General features: G+C 38.6%; 1 protein-coding gene across 2 annotated transcripts in view; it reads right to left on the reverse strand.

Annotated features, from left to right (window-relative positions):
- The window catches only part of TBX18 (T-box transcription factor 18), a 36,538-nt gene extending 21,429 nt beyond the window's left edge, over nt 1-15,109 (reverse strand). For both annotated transcript variants that reach the window (XM_069065085.1, XM_069065087.1), the window contains exons 1-4: nt 14,601-15,109; nt 12,684-12,906; nt 10,098-10,199; nt 6,425-6,596 (exon numbers count right to left, since the gene is read on the reverse strand). In XM_069065085.1, the coding sequence (XP_068921186.1) occupies nt 6,425-6,596; nt 10,098-10,199; nt 12,684-12,906; nt 14,601-14,937 (834 nt within the window). In that variant the 5' untranslated portion in view covers nt 14,938-15,109. The remainder of the gene's footprint in view (nt 1-6,424; nt 6,597-10,097; nt 10,200-12,683; nt 12,907-14,600) is intronic.
- Between the last annotated feature and the right edge of the window lie 5,618 nt (nt 15,110-20,727).

A 20,727-nucleotide genomic window follows, 5' to 3' on the forward strand; every position in this document is an offset into this window, starting at 1 on the left:
ATATATACATACACACATATGTATATATATATGCATATATATATATATAGATTTTTTTTTAATTCATATGAAAAGTATCCTGGGCAGCAACACCTAATAATGTTTAGGTTTGTAGGATCTAAGAGCCAGAAAAGACCTAAGGTCCTTGGAAGTTATATCCTTCCCCAAGCTCACACAGGCACTAAGTAGTAGAATCTTCTGGTATTAAATCCAATGCTGTTTCCACTCCATACCATGATGAGAACACTAGCAGCTTTTATTGAGGAGGACCAGAGTGGAACCTGTACGATTATCGATAACTCTGACTTTAAGATAATTTCTTCACTGCTACAAGAGAAAAAAAAAACTTTTTCTCCTTATTAATCAGTCCAACTACCTGTGGTATGGTATCCTCACACTGAATATCTCCCAGTGGAAGCAATTACAACCTTAACTGGAATCTGCCATCCCAGACAGATTTCAATGTTCCCAGGGCCCTAAGGAAATGAGATTCCAAGATCTCTGCTCTACAACTAGTGTCTAGAAGCTCTTCAGAAAACTATACAAATAATGGAAAAAAGTTATACAGCAGTGCAGTAAATGGATACCAAAACCTTTAGGTCATAATGGTCTTATTTAAGGAAAACTCACTTTGTTTTCATAGAAGGATCATGGAATGTTAGAGCCAGAAGGACCTTGAAAAACTATCTGCTCTAGCCCCATCAGGAAAATGAGATCAGGGAAGTGGTTTCTTGTTTAGGATCATATAGGCACCTAGCTTCGGAGCCTGGACCAATATAAGATCTCAACTTTTCATCCAAAATTCTGTCCTGTGACAGCACAATTCTGATGCTTTCCCCATGGTAAAAGTTCACATTTACATAGCACTGTGGGGTTCTCAAAGTACTTTTCTCACCACAATATTTAGTTGGTAGAGCAATGTAATATACTATCCACCTAGCCCATGAGAAACTGAGGCTCAGAGAGGATGAATGAGTGACTTGTCCATGGTCACAAAGGCAGCAATTGTTAGAGTCAGGATTTGAAGAAGTCATCGATGATTGCTTAAGTACCTACTATGTGCCGAACACTGTGCTAACCCCAGATCTTCTGACTCCAAATTCACCACTCCTCCAAGTATACTATGCTGTATTCTTTCAATAATGTGTATGCTTATTCATTAGACAAACAAGTAGAATCATAGATTGCTAACACTGCAAGAAATTGAGAAGGAAAGGGAAAGGAATACATGGTAGATTTGCAGTTTTATGTTCACTAATCTTTTTTATTGTACTGTGTTGTAGAAATGCTTGTTTGGGGGCAACTAGGTGGTGCAGTGAATAGAGAGCTGGCCCTGGAGTCAGGAGGACCTGAGTTCAAATCCGGCCTCAGACACTTAACACTTACTAGCCGTGTGACCTTGGGCAAGTCACTTAACCCCAATTGCCCTGCTTTTCCCCTCCAAAAAAAAGCAAAAAAAAATGCTTGTTTGGTTCTGTGAATTGAAAATAAAATAAATTTTAAAAAAGAAGGAAAGGGATAAGCATTTATTAAGTGCCTACTGTGTCAGGCACTATACTGAATAGCTTACAAATATCTCATTTAGCAATTGTCAAATTAAACTCTAATTTTACAGAAGAGGAAACTGAGGTTCCAAGAAGTGACTAACTTGAAAACTTGAATCCAAATCTCTCGCCTTCCAGTCCAGTGTTCTTTTCACTTAACACTGGGCAAGTCACTTTACTTCTGTTTGCTTCAGTTTCTAAATCTGTAGAATGTGAATAATGACATCTACCTCCCATGTTCTGAGGATCACATGAAATAACATATTTAAAGTGTTTTGCAAAGCTTAAAGTGCTATATAAATATTAGCTATTATTATTATTATTACTGAAATAATGTCTTTTGTTTAGTTTTATCTGACTCTTTGTGACGCCTTTTGGGGTTTTCTTGACAACGACACTAGAGTGGTTTGCCGTTTTCTTCTCCATCTCGTTTTACAGATGAGGAAACTGAGGCAAACAGTGTTAAAGGTCTTGCCCAGGGTCTCACAACTAGTAAGTGTCTGAGTTGGATTTGAACTCAGATCCTTCTGACTCCAGGTCCAGCATTCTATCCACTGCACCACCTAGCTGCCCAAATATTCTTAATAAATGCTTATTAATTGAGTGAAATAACACCCTTGAAAATATGCAAGACTCTAAAGCAAGCCTTGATTTATTTATAAAATAGCACCATTGCCTTTTTAAAGAGACAACCAACTAGTTGGGGGAAATAGTCATAACACAATTTTCACTGAATTAACAGAATCCTCAGAACCACTGGCCTGCTAAACAAAGAGGCCTTGATGATGATCCCTTTCCCTATCGCTGAAACTAAGTTAGGTATTTGGGCATGTTCACAGATCTTTTTTTTCCTCTTTTGCCTCTACTTGTAGCATGCATGGAAAGCCCACAAGGTCCAATGTACATTAAAAAAAATCATTCTTCATCAGCAAGTTAATACATGTTTGTTTTAACTATTTGGCCTAATTGTCAGTGAGAAGGGCAGTGTCACTTACACAAGCACTGATGAGTTTAGGGATCCCTTGGTTTAATGGAAGAATGTGCAATGATAGGGAATGTCTTTTGCCTCTTTTTATAACCCCAGAGTTTAATGCCTGGCACATAGTAGGTATTTAATAAATGTTGATTGATTGATTGATATCTTACTCTCTAGCACATGAGAAAAACATATTTTGCTAGGACTGGAAATTTTTAAACACCATCCAAATTCCAGGGATTGAAAAAATAAAGAAGTAGGATCAAAAAGGATTAGAAAATGAAAGATCTGTTCTTTGAAAGCTTCTTGTAACTAGCTCCTTCACTTCACACCTGTTCGTAGCAGAATTCAGTGGTCATAGCTGGTCACATCCATCCTACACAGATTCCAGAAACTCTACCTGGAATCATTCTTTCCATGGGAAAATTCTTATTCAGGAATTTCACTCTGTATGGCTGAAGTTGGTGTGATAAAATGGGACAAGCCATAATTAAAGACAAAATTACGAATGTGCACCCTACCCCAAAAAGCCACACTGCAACAATATGAGATGTAGGGCTGGGATGATTAGCTCCAAGATGGAAAAGGGAAAGGCTGGTTAAAGAAGCTTGGTCTGCAAGGGTGAATAAAACTTATACTGTATTGAGAATAGATCAGATTTGGGTTATTTTCACTATGATACATAACTTCATCAACGGTCATGGTCTAAACAGTCTTTTACCAAGAGTAGTTGCGAAGTTACAGCTGTGGCATAGTTCAACAGTTTGGCTGGGATAGTTTCCCACTTTCTTTTCATTATTTATTAATAAAACTCAGTGACTATGAAGTCCTTGATGCATTGTGTACAAAAGACTCGAATTTTCAAACAGCCCAAAGCAGGAGATAAAAAAGAACAAAAGTGGAGGGCAAATGATAGAGAATAATTGCCCTCACTTTTACGTTAAGGTTTTCAAAGTGCTGACTTTAAAACAACCCTATAAGGCTAGTATTGCAAGTATTATTACATATTTTTACTGCCAACGAAACTGAGGTTCACAAGGGTTAAAGTTCCTATAACACTAGTGAGTGTCAGAGCTAGGATAAAAACACTAATTTTGCCTTCTCCCTTAAAGCACCAAAATATGATTCAAAGGGGCATCTCGATGGCACAGTGAATACAGCAATGGGTCTGGAGTTGGAAGACCTGAGTTCAAATCCAGACTCAGACATACTAGCTATGTGACCTTGGGCATATTACTTAATCCTGTTTGCCTCAGTTTCTGTAAAATGTGCTATAGAAGGAAATGGGAAAAGCACTCCAGTATCTTTGCCAAACACACACACACAGACATACCTACACACATATAAACACAACAACAACAAAAAACAGGGTCACAAAAAGTCAGACATGACTGAAAAGACTAAATAGATGATTCGAAAAGGAAGTTATCTAAAACTTCATTTAAATTTAATTCTATGTCTTGAATTTGGAAAGGTGACACATCCCCTAGAATTTTAAAGGAAAAAAAATTAAGTTGGATATCATAGTAAGACTGTGAGAGAGAACACCAAGAAATAAATACATCTATCCATAAATACGATTGATGTGATACTGCTGTTGTCTTAGCCAGTGAGAGATAAATTAAATGTCTAATCGAACCATAGTTATTCTCTAGTGGGCACAGTGTATTTATTAACTGAACTGACAGAATTACTAATTCTGATTTGACAGATTATTATCCTGAAGATGCTTTTGGGTCTTTCTGTTTTCTCTTCACTAACTGATAAATCCACAAATTTTTACTATTTCCCACAGCAACTCTAGAGTCCACAAATCCCTTCAGAGCAACATTCCACATTCTTTGTGCAACACACAATTTTAAGAGAAATCTTCCATTGGAAAGGAACCTTTTCTGTGGTGTTGGGGGTTTTGATGGATACAGTTCACTTTTCTTGGTAATGAAGAATGAAATGTTTATAAACATCTGGATTTAACAATAGGTTCTAGCTTACAGCCTTCAAAAAAATTTGTTAAGGAATCCAATATGCCACTTCCAGTTTAGTATGGCTAAGCTAAAGTGCTATATGACTTAGTTGGATTCTAGTTATTATTATTTCTAAATTGAAGGCTCTAAAAAAAAAAGAATACTCTGCTAATTTTAAATGACAGTTTCATGAAGAATGTTCTAACTGAACCTATGGATACTGCAAATATTATGTAATTTTTAAGCATTAAGAAGAGAATTTGGACTTTGCAATACAGAAACTTAAAGTTTCACATTTTTCTATCTTTGAAAGACCTGTTTTTTATTTGTTTTTTGCTTTTTTTTGGAGGGGAGAGGGCAGGTGATTGGAATTAAGTGACTTGCTCAAGGTCACAGGGCTAGTAAGTGTTAAGTGTCTGAGGCCAGATTTGAACTCAGGTCCTCCTGACTCCAGGGCTGATGCTCTATTCATTGTGCCACCTAGCTGCCCCAAAAACCTATTCTTAAACTGAAGAACTCATTAAAACCAGACACATTTGAATAAAAGTTAAACTATGCTACACTGAATACAATTTTAATGTATATATTATACCTACATGTTCCTGAAATTTAGTAGACATAGCAACATGACCACAATATACCCCCTTTAATACTACATATTAAACTGTAATGCTCTTTTTAAAAATACATTTTACTATGGGCAATGAGAAATAATAGTTTTTACTCAGTCATATAAATTAAAAGTTTTTTTAAAAAATAAGGCAAACAAATAACAAAATGCAGCACCTGGCATAAAAATTTAGTAATAAAATACACAGGAGCTTTATCTAAGTCACGCAGAGCATCAAAAAAAAAATCAATAAGTAAAACTATTGTGGACCCAAAGTTTTTGTTAGGCTCAACAAGAAAGTCTTTTTTAAAGGCCTGCTGTACAAGAATCTGTGATTGACAAATCATATTCTGTTCCCATCATCCCATGTGTAAAACCATCATTCCTTGAAGATTTGTGTCAGTTTAGAGCTGTGAGATTTTTCTACCCAAAATAACCCATTATTTGCTATCAAAGATGTTCAATTTTCCTCATTCCTTTCTGAAACCAAGCAGTGTGATTTGAATATGTATTTGTTAGGACAGGATTGAAGGCACCCCAATCCTTTCTCAAGCAAGTGCTTTCCATCTATCAGAATGTTCCTCACAGTATTCAATGTTTGTTCTGAAGAGAGACCAACATATGTACAGCATTACTATATTTGTTGACAATAATGGTGTGCAAAAAAAATTCTTTTTAATTTTAACATGTTTTGTTTTGTTTTTGCTAAAGTGTCAAGAACGGCTCTATTACTGAGGGAAGCTGGACAGATATTGGCTCATATGGGTCATGTTTCAGTTGTTTTAAAGAAGAAAAGAAATATTAATTGAACACATTTTGTCACATCAGATAATGTCATAACTATATAATTTTGAGCTTGCAAACAGAACACTCAAACAGCATAAGCCTCAGCTAGTTATTGTGAAGTAATGAACTTCAGCTGGGAAAGGATCTCAGTGCATAAGGTATGTAATAAATCATTATCTGAGTTGACCCAGCTCCCATGCTGTTCATAATCTGAGTGCAGTAATTAGCACCTCATGCTATTGAAGACAAATGTTGTGGTTAAAAAGAAAAGGAGGGCTAATTGGTATTTCTTTTTCTTCAGGTAAAAATACCAAATTCGGTCTCAACATCTAAAGCTTCTCTCAGGATTGTCTTGTTCACAGTTGCCATCTGAAGAAAATAACTTTAAATTTTGCATGACTTGTCGATAGGTGCTCTGTCTAGCAAAATGATAAAGAGACTAGAAAACAGTTCATTTGCCTTCCGTAGAATAGGGCACAGCAATCGCTGTGTAAGAAGAAAAGTAAATGCTGGCTTCAGTAAGTAAGTAAGGTAAGGCACTCACATGTCCTTGGTCATCCAGCTCATTGTTTGTAAGCTTCAACTTATCGAAGCTAATCACTTGCCGCATCCAAGTCTCCCCTGAAGCTGGTGAATCAGGATGGATGTAAACTCGGGGTGGTACAGGTGAGTCAGCATTACCAGCCACCATCCATTTGGAGCTGTGATAAACATACCTAGCAGGGAAACAGAAACATATGCCATAGCAACTTTGATCAAATGTGAGATCAACAATGGCACCAATGCAGTAAGAATAAAAATGATTTTTCTCCCTTCTTCAATTTCAGTTAAAAATAAAACAAAACTTTTTTTGCTCTTTTTGAGATTCTTGGTGATAGCTTTTAGTAGCAATGAACTTGATATGAATGCCAAGAAAAGGGCAAATGTCTTGATTCTGAGGTACCAACTCTTTAATTAACATGTCAGTCTCAAGTTACTGACTATTGAACATCTTGATATTTAGATATTGTGACAATGACAGTGATTGTGTCAGTTTGGGGGAGAGGCTGTTGGGTATTTTTTATTTTGGTCTGGAAAATTGGTGCTTGTATTCATAGGCAAATAATCCCCAAAGACTGCTGCAGTCTTAGCACAATCTAAAAAAAATCTGAAAAGATAGTACATCTTTTTCTTCCTGGAATCTCTTTACATTTAGGTATTTATAGCAATAGCATTGGTGGGGGAAAAGGGAAGGGGGGCAGCAATAAGAAAAGTTCAGTTTTAGTTTTCTTCTCAGTTGGTTGTTATTTGGGGTTTTTTAATGCTATAATATTATATAAGATAAACATAATTTATTTAGTCTATTTTTAACTTGTACATATTCATGAAATATAGAACTTTGTATGTCTTCTTTTCCCCATCTATATGAGGATCCCATACTTCTAAGAAATAATGACAAATTATTAAACAAAGAACTACTTCTATAAAACAATTCCCCCAAATATAGAACACTTTCAAATGATTTTCAAATTTTACTCTTCCAAGAATAAATCCTATTATGAAAATGACCAAAAATCCTAAAATTGATTGCATATTTTTAAAGAGAAATATACCAAGTCACTTTAGTATCATACCAACATTCAGATGTGGTCATTTGGTAAAATTAACTATCAATATAAAATTAACCTTTATCTTTTTAAAGACAATTCATTCCTGACCTTGATGGTGTCATTTATTGATATTGATCTAAAATCCACTCATTTAAAACCTGCATCTGGGCTTATTAGTGAATGCAGAAGATGGGGAGAGGGTAAAAAAATCAAACTATCTGCAAAGGTAGCTTTTTAGTTCTTCTTTCTTTCTCAAATGCAACACGTTAATTCCAAGGTACTGTCTAAAAATATTATCAGGAATAATATCTCTTTGCACAGGCCATCATTTTATTGCTCAAAGAATATAAAACATTTTCATAAGTTCTCAGATTAAATGATATCTTTCAAATAAATCCACATGTTTCAGTGTGTTCCTCTTCTGAAATTACAACATTCTTTCTGTCCCATAACTCCATCTTTTTAGAAAAAATACCTAATTATTATACAGTTATAAACCTTGCTTTAATTACTTTATTTTGAAGTCTCCTGAATAAATAATTCTTATATGTTAATTTTATCTATTCATGTTATATCAGTTTATAAAAGCACCAATGTTCTTTAGTTTCTAAATAACATTCTAAAATTCAGAATATGAGTTTATTATACATTTTTGAACATCCAATATTGCTACAACCAAAAGAAAAAGATGTAAGTTCAGGAGGCATATAAGAAAAATGCATGGTACTGTGGATGGTTTAGATTATTAGCAAATGAGGTAAAACCACGATCATGTCGTAAAAAACCTGAAAAGCCACACATATTAAACGATTTTGAAAAGCAATTCCCACTAATAGTAGCAAAGTTGCATTTAATAATTCTTTGTCAAACATTGTAAATCTAAATACAGAACTCTAATATTTTCCTGTGCAGTAAAGCAGAAGCTAAAATACTTTACAATGTGAGGGAACAATGAATTTGACATCTTATTTTTCATTTGAAGTATTTGTTTCTTGTTTTACTATTCTTTTACTCTTATCGAAAGTTACAGAATAATATACATTCAGAAAATTAATCAAAAATTAATTTGAGGAAAACTGGCTTAAAAGAGAAATGGATGGTTTCTTTTAGTTTGCCCTACATTATATTACTCTTCTTAGGACAAAACTCAGATTCAAATACAGATATTAGAAAAACTGCAGTTAATAAACAAATTTATTGGCTTTTTATGCCTCTCTGATACAATCAGTCACTCTTAACACTATGTGTATCTGTAAAGCTCATTTTGAAATCTATAATAATTTAGATTAACATTCTCAGAAATACTACTTACACATAAAATGCAAATGAAATCATGCTACAATAAAAATTAAGATCAATAAATCTGTCTTTTCTATTACCCATTTTATGCATATTCTGTACTTCCATTTGTTAATTAAAATCTGCCTGCTCTCCTAACACCATATAACTGTTTCAATAAAGCAATTATTCAACTTGAAAAAAAAATAAGTTCTGTGGAACCCAAACATAATTTCATTTAGCAACCCATTAAAAATTAAGATTGTTTTTTCAACCATTCTGGTCTTTTGCATAAAATGTAAAGCAGAAAAAACAAGTAAAGTTAAAAACAATTATCTCCTATACTAGTAAATACTTCTTAAAAATCTCAACATCTGATGTGACTTTTTGTGGCCTTCCTAATTCTTTCATGAGAAAAAAAAAAGATCATATTGTCTATGAAATTTGGAACTAAACTTTATAAAGGATACACAAAATTTCAATTTGTGCTCCAGATGACCTTTTCTGAGGCTTCTTGGTAGTCAGCTGTATTTATAAATGATAACCACAAAGCTCAAATTTTATAAAAAATAATTTTTAAAACTGTGCAGTTGCCTAGAAGAAGAGAACAAAATAGCTTTGTAGGTCTTTTCAAGTGTCAGTAAATTAATGGGGTTACTTTCTGTTATTATTTAGTTTAAAAAAATTAAGACAAAAAAAGTAACAGCCCATATATAAATAACATTTTATGATTACCAAACACATATGTACTTTATCTTGTTGGCAACAAATCACAGAAAGTACTAGTGTTTTTTTGAAATTTGTAGAAACATATTTTTAAAAATCTGTCCCAAATTCAATTCAATGTACTGAAAAGATGCCTTTGCTTGAGGTTTACATAAACCTGAGGAAAAAATCCTAAATTAAAATTTTAGGGTCACCAAGTCGCAAGTAATATTATCTGCATTATTCACATATTTACTCCAAAAATTAAAATGAAAATAGAAAGCTAATTTAAAAGGAAAGTGGCCTGTGTAGAGATCTTAAACAGGAAACCAAACAGTACTAAAAATGTTCCCTATTAAATATCTTTCATGGAGTCAGAGGAATGATAGCATCCAGCAAAGTGAAACAAAACAAAGAGCCCTCATCTACATAGGCAATGGGCACCACATGTAGAAAGCACTGTCCTAGGAAATTCATGATCGTTCTGTTTCTGGCCCAAGCACAAGGTTTTAGATTCTGAAATGAGGCAATGAAAAAATGTTTTAAACCACTAAAAACAAAAATGCACCATCAACTACATCTCGAAAATTCTGTTCCTAGTGAAACCTCAGCCTCTGAGCTCATCTGCAGCGCCATTAAGAATACCTGTATCTCTTATTGTCCACTGGCACAATGTCCATTGCAATATAATACTGTTGATGTGGGTCCAGACCAGAGATCTTCACTCTCATAGCAGGAAACATCCGCCTACACACAATAAAGGGGAGAAGAAGTTATTGTTTTTTAAAGGAATGCGCATGGTGATGTTTATTTAATCAATTCAATTCAATCTGACAAGAGTGGACTAAGTACTTACTATGTGTCACAAACCTTGGTAGGCATCAGAAATAAAAAAGACAAAAATAAAACAGTTCCATCCCTCTTCCGTCCTTATATACTACCAAGAAGAATTCGGAGAACAGGAAAGAGGAATTTTTTAAGCTGAACAACGTTGTCTATGCGGATTCTATTTTTGATACAAATAAATGCCAAACAATCAAAAAAATGGTACGTATCAAAATTGATTTATAAGATGCAATCTGATAGACCATGTACACGTACCAAAGTTTACTGAAATTTCCCTTTTATTTCAAAGCAAAGAAGTGGACTTGAGATAGCATACACTAAAGTTAGCAATGGATTTGTTTTGATAAAAGTTCTTGCAGCATGTTTTATACAAATACACAAACAAGAAAGCATATTTAGTAGAAGACTGGGAATTTAAATTCTGGGAAGTGGGGGAAAGCAGATTCTAATGTGAAATTTACAAAGGTTATAAAAAGCCACAAGGAGCCAAGGTGCCATGCTCTACCCGAAACAATATGTTCTTTATTGAGACAGGACTTCCTGTCTGCAACGTGCTAAAGGTGAAGAACAAAAGTTACTCCAAGTTTGAAAGGTATAGTAAAACTTCTTTATTGAAAGCAGAAACCAAATACAAGGTATATATACCACCCACTCCACCCCTTCAAAATAATAATAAATCCTCACAACAACAAATAACCAAAATAGTATAATCTTGTTTAGCATGGATAACGAAATAATTGGGTAGTTATAACATTTTGGAAAGCCTTTCATTTATCTCTGCCTCCTTAGGATGCTACTATCCTGTAATATTCAAACCCTATAACTCATCTTTCAAGGATGTGAATGCTTTCAAGAGCAAAAGGAAGAAAATATGCACCATATAATTAGTCTTGGGTCAAATAAAGAAAAAAAAGATCAAGATTTTAAATTTTAAAATAAAACATTTTCCTGCTATGGCTTTTATCCAAGATCTTTTTACACTTAATCTTACTTTGGTTCTAACTTCTTAACTTGACTACTTAGTAATAAGTAACTAAATAGTCTTCCCCACCTAAAATATGAATGCAATTAAAGAATGCATCTATAGAAAAGAAACTCCATTATTTCTAACTAGGCATGAGAGTACTTGAGTGGTTAGCTCATTTTTAGTGTTATTTCAGTGCACCTGTAAGATAGAGAAAGTCTTTGACTGGACCCTACACAAGACAAATGTTACTTTGTGCTATTGAAGACTGAATTTGGATCATTAATAAAAAACCTCTCTGAAAATGTAGAAAGAAGCATATGGATTCAATAAAATATGTTTTTGTAATTTCTAATAAGTTTGGATACTTTTATGCTGGGCAGGTTTTTACCATGTGTACCCACTGGAAGTTGAGGGGGGAGGGAAGGTGCCTTTTAAGAAATCATATTATTCATTGACTTTTGGACTGGGCTAAATGAACAGGAAACTTAAAACTCCAAATACTTCTGTGCTTTCATTGCCTGGAATACGAATCAGTTTATTTTATATAGCTAGAGGGATATACTACAGGTTTTAGGCCTTGCTTACCATTTGTATAAATCTCTACAGCTTATTAAAAACTGTCTTTGAAAAAAATTGATTTATTCTTTTAAAAATAACTTTGATGGTATTACTCATTTCATGTAATTTAGAAAACTTCTTTGGGGAGGATCCCTCAGCCACCTACTAGAAAGAGCAAATTCAAAGTGGAGGGCAATCAATACAGGAACACAGATCTAAGTAAGCTCAAGCTGCTAACAATTTACTATTGAATTTCAAATTTAATTTCATCACAATCCAATCTTAGAATGAAACACACCTGAAAGATTCATACTTCAAAACAAAACAAAACATAACTGGATGATATAGAACCAATGGGTAACCTTAAATGTGGATTTGAGAACGCAAAACCCACAGGACTGGAATGAAAGTCGAATGAGTAAAAGCCAAAAAGTCCTGCGAGGTAGAGTTTCCTCACAAGTTCTGGCTTTGGAAAACTGTAGAGGAGAACTCCAAACCTGAAGTTAATTTCCGTGGTGAATCTGAATGCTAAGGGCCTTCTACATTAGGTCACAGCTATTTTCTTCTGGATTTCAGTGATGTTTTATTAAACCTGCTTTCCCATAGGCACTGCTCTACTCAATAGCTTACACACCTATAGCTGTCTGCCTCTGCCTCCCTTTCACAGAGGGGCAAAAAGGGGACAGATATGGAACATGTTTGTATCTCTTCCTGACTGTTATAATGGAGGTGCCATAGCAGGGCATCCACATAAGCGGGTGGTCCAACTACTGAGGGCCATTATTTGTGCCTTCTCCGACTGGTTTACTAAGGACGAGAGGAAAAGAAGGTCGGTCTTTGGGACAGCTTGGCCCTTTTACCTGCCGGCCTTAGTGATGATCATCTCTGTTCCAATCTCGTGGAAGCGTTTCCAAAGCTCTGCGCCTTGAAGATCCACCCGGGGTGCCTGTGGGGAGGGCAGCGGGGACACTGCCTGGGGCAGTGCCGGGATAGGGGCAGGAGGAGGAACTGGAGACCCTTTCGGAGAGGCTCCTGGGGACACGGCTGGGGAAGCTCCCGACTGGAAACCGTCTTCACAGCCGCCTGCAAAAGAGAGAGAGGTTATTGAACATAGTTTATGGAGTCAGGGAGAAAAAGGTGGAGAAAATGAGAGACAAGCAGGCCCTGGAGGCAAGGCTGTGACCTGGGTGCCCCCAAGAAACCAAGAGCGAAGTGGATATCCTCCCTTGTTTTCTATAATACATTAACCCCCAACCTCACCTCCTTCACTATTTGACAATCTGAGAAGTGCTGCTTGAGGCCTCCCTCACGGCCATAGGTTCTCCATTCCCGGAGCCTAGGAGAGGGGCTGAGTCCCGAGCAGGAGAGAGGTGCGGTGCCAGGCCAGATATACTTCTCCAACCCCCAGGCCTAGCCTCAGGCCCTTGCCACCCTCCCAATCCTGGAGCCGCCGGCATGGGCCTGCACTGGGATCTCCACACTGGGATTGAAACTAGAAAACGCCGGCCAAGAAGGGAGGGACTAGGGTGCAACAGAGAGAGATCCCAGGCCTCGCACCCAGCAGTAAACCAAGCAGGCGTTAGGGTGGGAAACAAAGTTACAGCAGCGGCCAGACACCTGGAGAGCCTTACCCTCCGCCAGGCAACAGAAAGCAGCACGAATCGGTCATCCCAGTCCCCTTCTGACTGCGCTGAGCTGTGCCCTCCTCAAAATGCTGCCCCAGCCCGGGTACGAAAGTAGATGGTAACGAACCGCCCGGACCCCGCAATCCCACTGAAATTTGGCAAGAAGCCTGCCAGCCCCACTTGATAAAATCCATTTTATCAATCCTGGTTAAGACGGAAAGGATTTCCTGCCTCCAGATCTTTTCCAAATAACATATTGACAATACCTGATTTCAAGGAATGTAAAGAAATAAAAATAATAAAAGCTTAGTTCCCGACAATTTGTACCAACCTGCTGTTCCTGGGCACCTTTTCCAGTTCCAAAAGGGCTCCAGGAGAAAAGAGGAAAATGAGCCCTTAGTAAGAAGCCAAAGAGGAGAAATCAAATATGAAAACACTGTCTCCTTCTTGGCTGAGTAGCTCTATTGTCAATTTTATGCTTTCCAACGTTAAGAAGGTGGGAGCGTAAATTTCAAAAATCCTTAGAAAGGAAATAGCCCACTGTTTGTTTAGGAGTGGGGGGGGGGATGCTTTAAAATGAAAGCGGGAGCATCTTTGCTGGGCCGCGACACTGGCATGGATTGGGGGTTGGGGGGAAAGGTATAAACGAGAGGATCTAGGAGAAGGCTGCACAGTGTGAGCCAGAAGCCTAGAGGCCAAGGCGACGTTTTCAAATAAAGTTAAAATATATATATATATATATATATATCAGCCGGCCGGCCTGAAGTCAGAGAGTGGATAGTGAAGAAGTTTGACTAGTAACTTTGAGACACTTACTTGTGCCTTGCTACCCACGGATGCAAACAGTTGCGCGTGCGGGAGTGCAGGCGTCTCAGCAGCCGAAGCTCGGGGAGAGTTAGAGACAGAGAAGGCACTTCAGCCCTTCTCCCTGCGGTTGATTACCCCAAAGCCCAAATAAAACCTGCTGAGCAGAGGAATATTCCCGCAGCAGTCCCTAGCCGCCTGAGGCCCAGAGCCTGGGCATTTTGTCCCCGGGGAATTGCCTTTAGGCCAGTGGCAGACCCGACTAGGGTCCGGAACCAGGGTGCCTCTCCTGAGGTCCAATGCAGCTCCGTGTCGCTGGAGATGGAAGTGGGCAAGGGGCTGACTCACCGGCAGGTCCTCGGGAACCGCAGGTCCGCTCCATATCCGCGCAGCTCCGGACAGACAGGGACCCCGCGCCAGTCCCGGCTCCGGCCCCTGGCGGCGGCGGTAGAGAGGCGCCTTCGGCTCCCTCCACCGAGCTCTTTTCGCAACCGCCGCCGCTACCGCTGCCGCTACCGCCTCCCTCGGCGGCGGTCGCGGCGTCGTCTCCACCCAGCTTCCTCCGCTTCTTCTGCAGTTGCTGCTGCTGCTGCTGCTTTTCGGCGCCGATAAGCGCTTCCACAGAGAAAGCGTGAGCCTTGAGGCTCAGCATGCTGCAGGGCGAGCTTCTCCTCTTCTCGGCCATCCCCGCCGCCCCAGCACACGCGCGCGGCGCTCCCAGCTCTCATATACACACACGCACACTCGCGCGCAGACACACACACGCACACACACACACACTCGCTCTCTTCTCCTCCCTCCCAAAAAAACAAAACAAAACAAAACAAAAAATATGCTCTGCCGCCCACAGCTTCAGATCTGTCCTCCTTGCCGATGGCAAGAACAAATTTGGCGCTTCCTCTCCGATTTTCCTTAAATCCGAGTCATCTGCAGGGCCTTCGCCAACTTGTCTTTGTTTTGTTTTGTTTTTAATTAATCCTTTTGCCCGCTCTCTCCTTTTTCCTATTTTTTTTCCAGGGATGTGAGTCTTCACTACCACCCCCCACCTCCTTCTCCTCCAAGCTCTGCCTCGTCTGATGAGCCAGAAAGAACTGACATGGGTAAAAAACACTCTGCGGACACAAATTAAGGCTTGTAATTGAAATTTGTTGCCTTGATCTGTCAGCACTTCCAGGCAGGAGAGCGGTGGGAAGAACTTGCTCATTAGTGTCAATAAAGCGGCTGGGAAGGGGCGGGGGCGGGGTGGAGCCCCAGAAATCTGTCAATCACCCAGCCCAACCACCAATCCCCGAAGCCCGGCCTGGGGGAAGCCGGGGCCCGTTTCCTTACAAGGCTGCAAAAGTGGAGGGCTTCCATGCGCCGCCGCCTGGCTCAGTCCGACCGCCCGCACGGATCCCCCCTCGATGTTCCCCATCTATTGCCAGCCTCCACCCTCTCCCTTCCCCTAGATCCCTATTTCCTCCTCCCCCACCTCCACGCGCACACACATAGGTCAAGCATCTGATCCCTTTCCTACTATCTCAAAAGGGTGCTAGGCCACTTAGTTTGATTAGGGAAGAGTTTAAAGGATAGGGATACTAGAAACTCTACAAGTGAAAGACACAGCGAAACTTTTCGCCTCGACCCAGAGCAGCTGGTCACGAACATATATTAAAGGGAGGTTGGGTAGGGGGTGGAGGGACCCCCACCCCATCACCAAGATTTCTTTTTAATGAATTGAAGAAAAAAAATACTTTTTATGGTGTGTGGGAGCGTGTGGAATCGGAGAATTGTAAATTCCTTTAAGTTTAGGTGATCAGAAGCTTTCATCCTCAGTCATTCTCTGCTCTCATAGATTGAACCCAAACAGATCCCAAATGGCACACCACTTTATTAAAAGTGTTGCTCCATACCCCTCTTTTTCAAAAATTATTTTAACATTAAGGTCATGGGTTTTTTTTTAACACGTTTTTTAAATGGCCTTAATGTCACAGATTTAAGATTAAAACTTAGAAATGATGCAAAATTAAAATAACCTAGATGGATTTTGAAAAGCCTACTACCATTAGGTATAATTTAGGGGCGGGGTTATTTATCTACTCTTCAATGAAATTTCTTTTCTCCAACTTTTGGCAGTTCATTTCTTTGTGAAAAGTATTTAAGGTGTTTAACTAATTTTAAAACTCCATGTTTTATGTTTGGCGGGAGGAGGAACACAGATCGAGTAGGATGCAACACGTGTGTGTAATTTAATTTTTAGTTTTAACTCGGCTTTCTCACTCTTCATTAAAAAAATGCAGTTCAAGATTCAATTTTAAATGACCCAAACTTTTGTAAAATTCAGTTAAAGAAGTATTAAGGCAATTCTCTTCCTATAGGATGCAGGAGGAAGAAATCCGTCTCATTTGAGGGAATAATCCAACGGCATAGATTGGAAGACCGTCCTCACACGATTTATTCCGAGAATCTGTGTAGTCAGATTAAAATAACATATCCACTACAAAACCATTTTACCTTGGGGGGGGGGTAATAGGGCAGTACTCAGTAATGTAAAGAAATAATGTTATCTCGGAGCTTAAGGTGCCTCACAAGAGTGGGCTTACAGTGATCGTTTCAAAGAGACTAGCAGGCAGCTTTGTGTCTTTATTCTATGATAAAGATTTGGACATCAGGTTAAATTCTTGTTGTCGAGAATCATTTTAGCAAACGTTTGGGGAGGATTTGAGGGAGTTGTATGTGGTGTGTGTGTGTTGCATTAAAAATACATACTTTTGCAACTGATCTAACACATAAAAGAGGCTTATCCCACAGTGTGGGGTGAGCTGAACAGAATAGGTCTGCCCATTAAAGTTAGGGATGTAAAACTATCAGCAAGATTTGGAAGCGGAGCTTTGGTCCGAACCTATGATTTCACTGGTGTAGGAAAACAATAATGGTAGTTTTCAGGTGTGGAAATTCCAAAGACCGGTCAGTAATTTGGAGAGTTGTCTCCAAGCACTGAGAGATTAAGTGATTTTCCCATGATTTTACAGCTACTATTTGTCAGGGACAGGTCTCGAAACCAGGTCTTCTTGATTCTTAGGGTGGCTCTCTATGCACTAAGTACGGAAGGTTTTCGTGTTCTTGCAATAAATTTGTGGGAAAGGGGTTGAAGAGGCCATATAATGCTGTTCCTCGTTCTCCTTTAGCTCCTGAAGGGCTGCTAGAGTGCACGGTTATGTAGTAGAGCCTAGTCTCAAATAAAGTATTGTAAATTCAGGTTTGGTTTCAGAAATCGAGTGCTCCACTTGAGTGCAATCTCCATGCAGGAGAACAAATGAAACACATTATCCGGGTAGGGAGATTTCAGAGAATGCTTTAACTTGAAAGACTGTGCATCCCCCTCAGTCAGCTAGACCACTCCCCCAAGATGGGGAAGATCATCTCATGTCAGCAAAAGACCTTCAAAGCTTCCAGTATTCTACCCAATCCCATCCTGCCTGCCACACACACCTCTACTGCAATTTCCTCCATCTCTCACTTTCCTTCTAGGCTAGAGGTCTCTAGCCTCCACCAGTACATTTTAATGACTGATTCCACCCCTTTCTGGGCCTCCCCCATTACCTCCATGTGACATCCCTCAGTCCCACTGCAAACCCCCCACTAATCCTGACCTGGCCCCAACATTCTCCTAAACAGCATCCCTTGCTGGTTCTTCCATTTAATCCAGGTACTCCCAGGGGAAGTAGAATCTCTAACTCTATTTCTCAGAAACCTAATCAGAATGGGGTAAAAGGAGGAGATACTTCTGGTTTTAACAGTTCAACCCAGTCCCAATAGTCTTTGTAATAATGGCTCGCCAACAATTTGTTTTTGCTTGAATTATACATATAGCTAAGGAAAAGGAGAATATTTAGGACAATATTTAAAGTGTGAACTGAAAATGAATCATAGAAATTTGCATGGTCCTTCCTGTCACTTTAAGTTTCTTTGAATAGTTAGTCCCTTAGCTAATTGATTGGAAGAAAAGAATAGACATCACTATGGCCCCTCAGGGCCAGTATCAGACTATTTTTTTTACTTTCTGGAGCCCCACTCCTCTGCCCTCTCAGAACTTTCTAAGATCAGAAGTGATGATCTTTGATTTAGAATTGGAAAGCATCTCAGAGGGCTCCCTCATGAGCAAACAGGCCTGGGAAGGTTAAGTAACTTGCCCAAGGTTACTCAGATGACCCTGAAGAAGCAATATTAAAATATTGTTTTCTTACTTCTAAATAAGCAAAGTCTTCCTTGGCACAAAGATTTCTTCTTAGATGAGAGAGGGAACCCCCAGATTTAAAAACAACCCGAAGGGTCTGCTGTAGGTAGAATACCAATTTTCCCTCCCCAAGTTAGATTCTCACATTTACAGGGTTGGACACTATGGAAGCTCTATCAGACTCTTTCATTCCATTCCTCCTTGACACTAGGTGATGTTAAACAATAGTCAGAAACTCAGTCTGGATAATCTACATGTAGTCTGAGTTTTAAGATGCATAAGTGTTTATGTATTAAGACTCAGTTACATAACTGAGCTACCTTCCTCAAGCAATGGCTATTTTTTTAAAGCTCTCCCAGTTTTTCTGGGTGTGTCTTGCTCTATCTATGTCCCTGTTGGTTTCATTTATCTAGTTATATAGATATAATCTACACTGATATTATGTAAAACCAGACTCTTTAATTTTTAATCTCTGTCACTTTCTCTCTACCTCAATATTGTGTATATATGGATTTAACTTCTGGTGCTGGTATATCTTTCTAGATAAAAAATGGAGATGGCTCGATAAAATACCTTTGCAACTGTTACTTTAAAAATAAATCTACAACTCATAGGTCATGTTTGGATTTGTATGTACATATATTTATTTACTACATACAGTCTGAATATAGATATAATGTAAACATACGAATATGTAACAGTTATAGAGAGATAGGGAAAGGGAGAGAGATTTTTAATAACTTCTGGAGGTGGGGGGGAGGGGCAAATAATTAATTTGAACTAGACATCTTCTCTCCATTTCATTTTGCCTGAATTGGCTGAGATCTACTCTGGGCTCCATGATTGAACAGATCCAATCTGTTAGCAATATTCTGAAATCAGAAAGAGAGGCAGAGGAGATGAAAACTCATTTTTTTTTAATTTTTTTTTTTTTTTTTTGGTTAGGATATATAAAGTGGGAAATCACTTCCAAGGCCCCTGAAGCCGCTGGTGAAGGCAGAGCCCTCCTGGCTGCTGTAGCCACTTTCTTCAGACTTCCAGTGATTCTGGGGATCTACTTTTCAGAATATGAACAAGTGAAATGTCAAACCAATGTCGCAAAAAAACAGGACCAGTACATTCAACGGGGTGGAAGTGTTTATTGATGTTAGTCTATCCGCAGGAAAGTGAACGAGCTCCTCAGAAATGAACCCCTTCTTAGATTCCTACAAAAATATTCGGGAACAAATCCACTGTCTAAGAGAGAAATAATCTTTTCTGGGAAGGGTTGGATTTTAACAATTACTGAGTGAAGTAAACTAGCAGCACTCTCTAAATAAATCAAATTCCTACCCCAGAAAACAGCAACGCAGATGATAATATTCCCAGCAGTATAGGAACATTAAAGAGAAAGTCTATTAAAGGAACTTAATTTGATTAGAAGAAAGGTTACTGTTTTTTTTCTTTTTAACTTGAAGTCAACACTAGCAAGCAAAGTGATGTGTGTGTGCTTGCACGCGCGTCTGACCATTCGTGTGTGTGTGTGTGTGTGTGTGTGTGTGTGTGTGTGTGTGTGTTTAAACCTGTCTGGTCTCATTGTTACTTTTTGCGGTGTCCTTCAAAGTTGAAGACAGTGGAAAGAATCGTGTGAATGAAACAAAGCCCAATCTGTCCCTCTGGCTCTCTCTCCAGTGTGCTTAAAGCACCGATTCCTTTTATATATTGTCGGGCGATTAATTTTATTTCGCCCGATAGTAAGTATCGGGTATTTTATTTCAAAATACTTGCTTTTGCACGCGGAATTTTCAGCAGGTCTGAGAGCGGAGACTGCGCTTTTTGTGGGAGAGTAGCATTTAAAATACGATTAACAGCCTATTTACCGACCTATTTCTGTCTCCAAGTTTAGGTTTCTGAACTTTTAATAGTCTCTACTTTCTGAGCCCCGGAGTAACGAGTTTATATGCTACCTTTCTTCTACTTATTTCAGTTCTTTCAAAATACGTTGGAGAATAAAGAGTATGTTCTGTATCGAGATGGAGTCTCCATCCCCCACTCCTCCCCTTTTAGCCTTCAAACTTAGGCACCTCTTAGAGCATTCAGTCTACTGGGAGGATAGGCATTTTGTTTTTAAGTTCAAGGGTTCTATTTGGTATAATGAACTACAACTCTAAGCTCCTAAATCGTCACAAGATCCACAAATTTTCCGACGGGTCAAGGCTTTCTTTGGCTTCCTTTCCACCAAAAAAGAACTGTTCATTAGTGTAAAAAAAAAAAAAAAAT

The sequence above is a fragment of the Petaurus breviceps genome, unplaced genomic scaffold (assembly GCF_028583685.1).
Source record: "Petaurus breviceps papuanus isolate PSGF00001 unplaced genomic scaffold, PetGlider_PUasm1.0 90667, whole genome shotgun sequence".
NCBI classification, from domain to species: domain Eukaryota; kingdom Metazoa; phylum Chordata; class Mammalia; order Diprotodontia; family Petauridae; genus Petaurus; species Petaurus breviceps.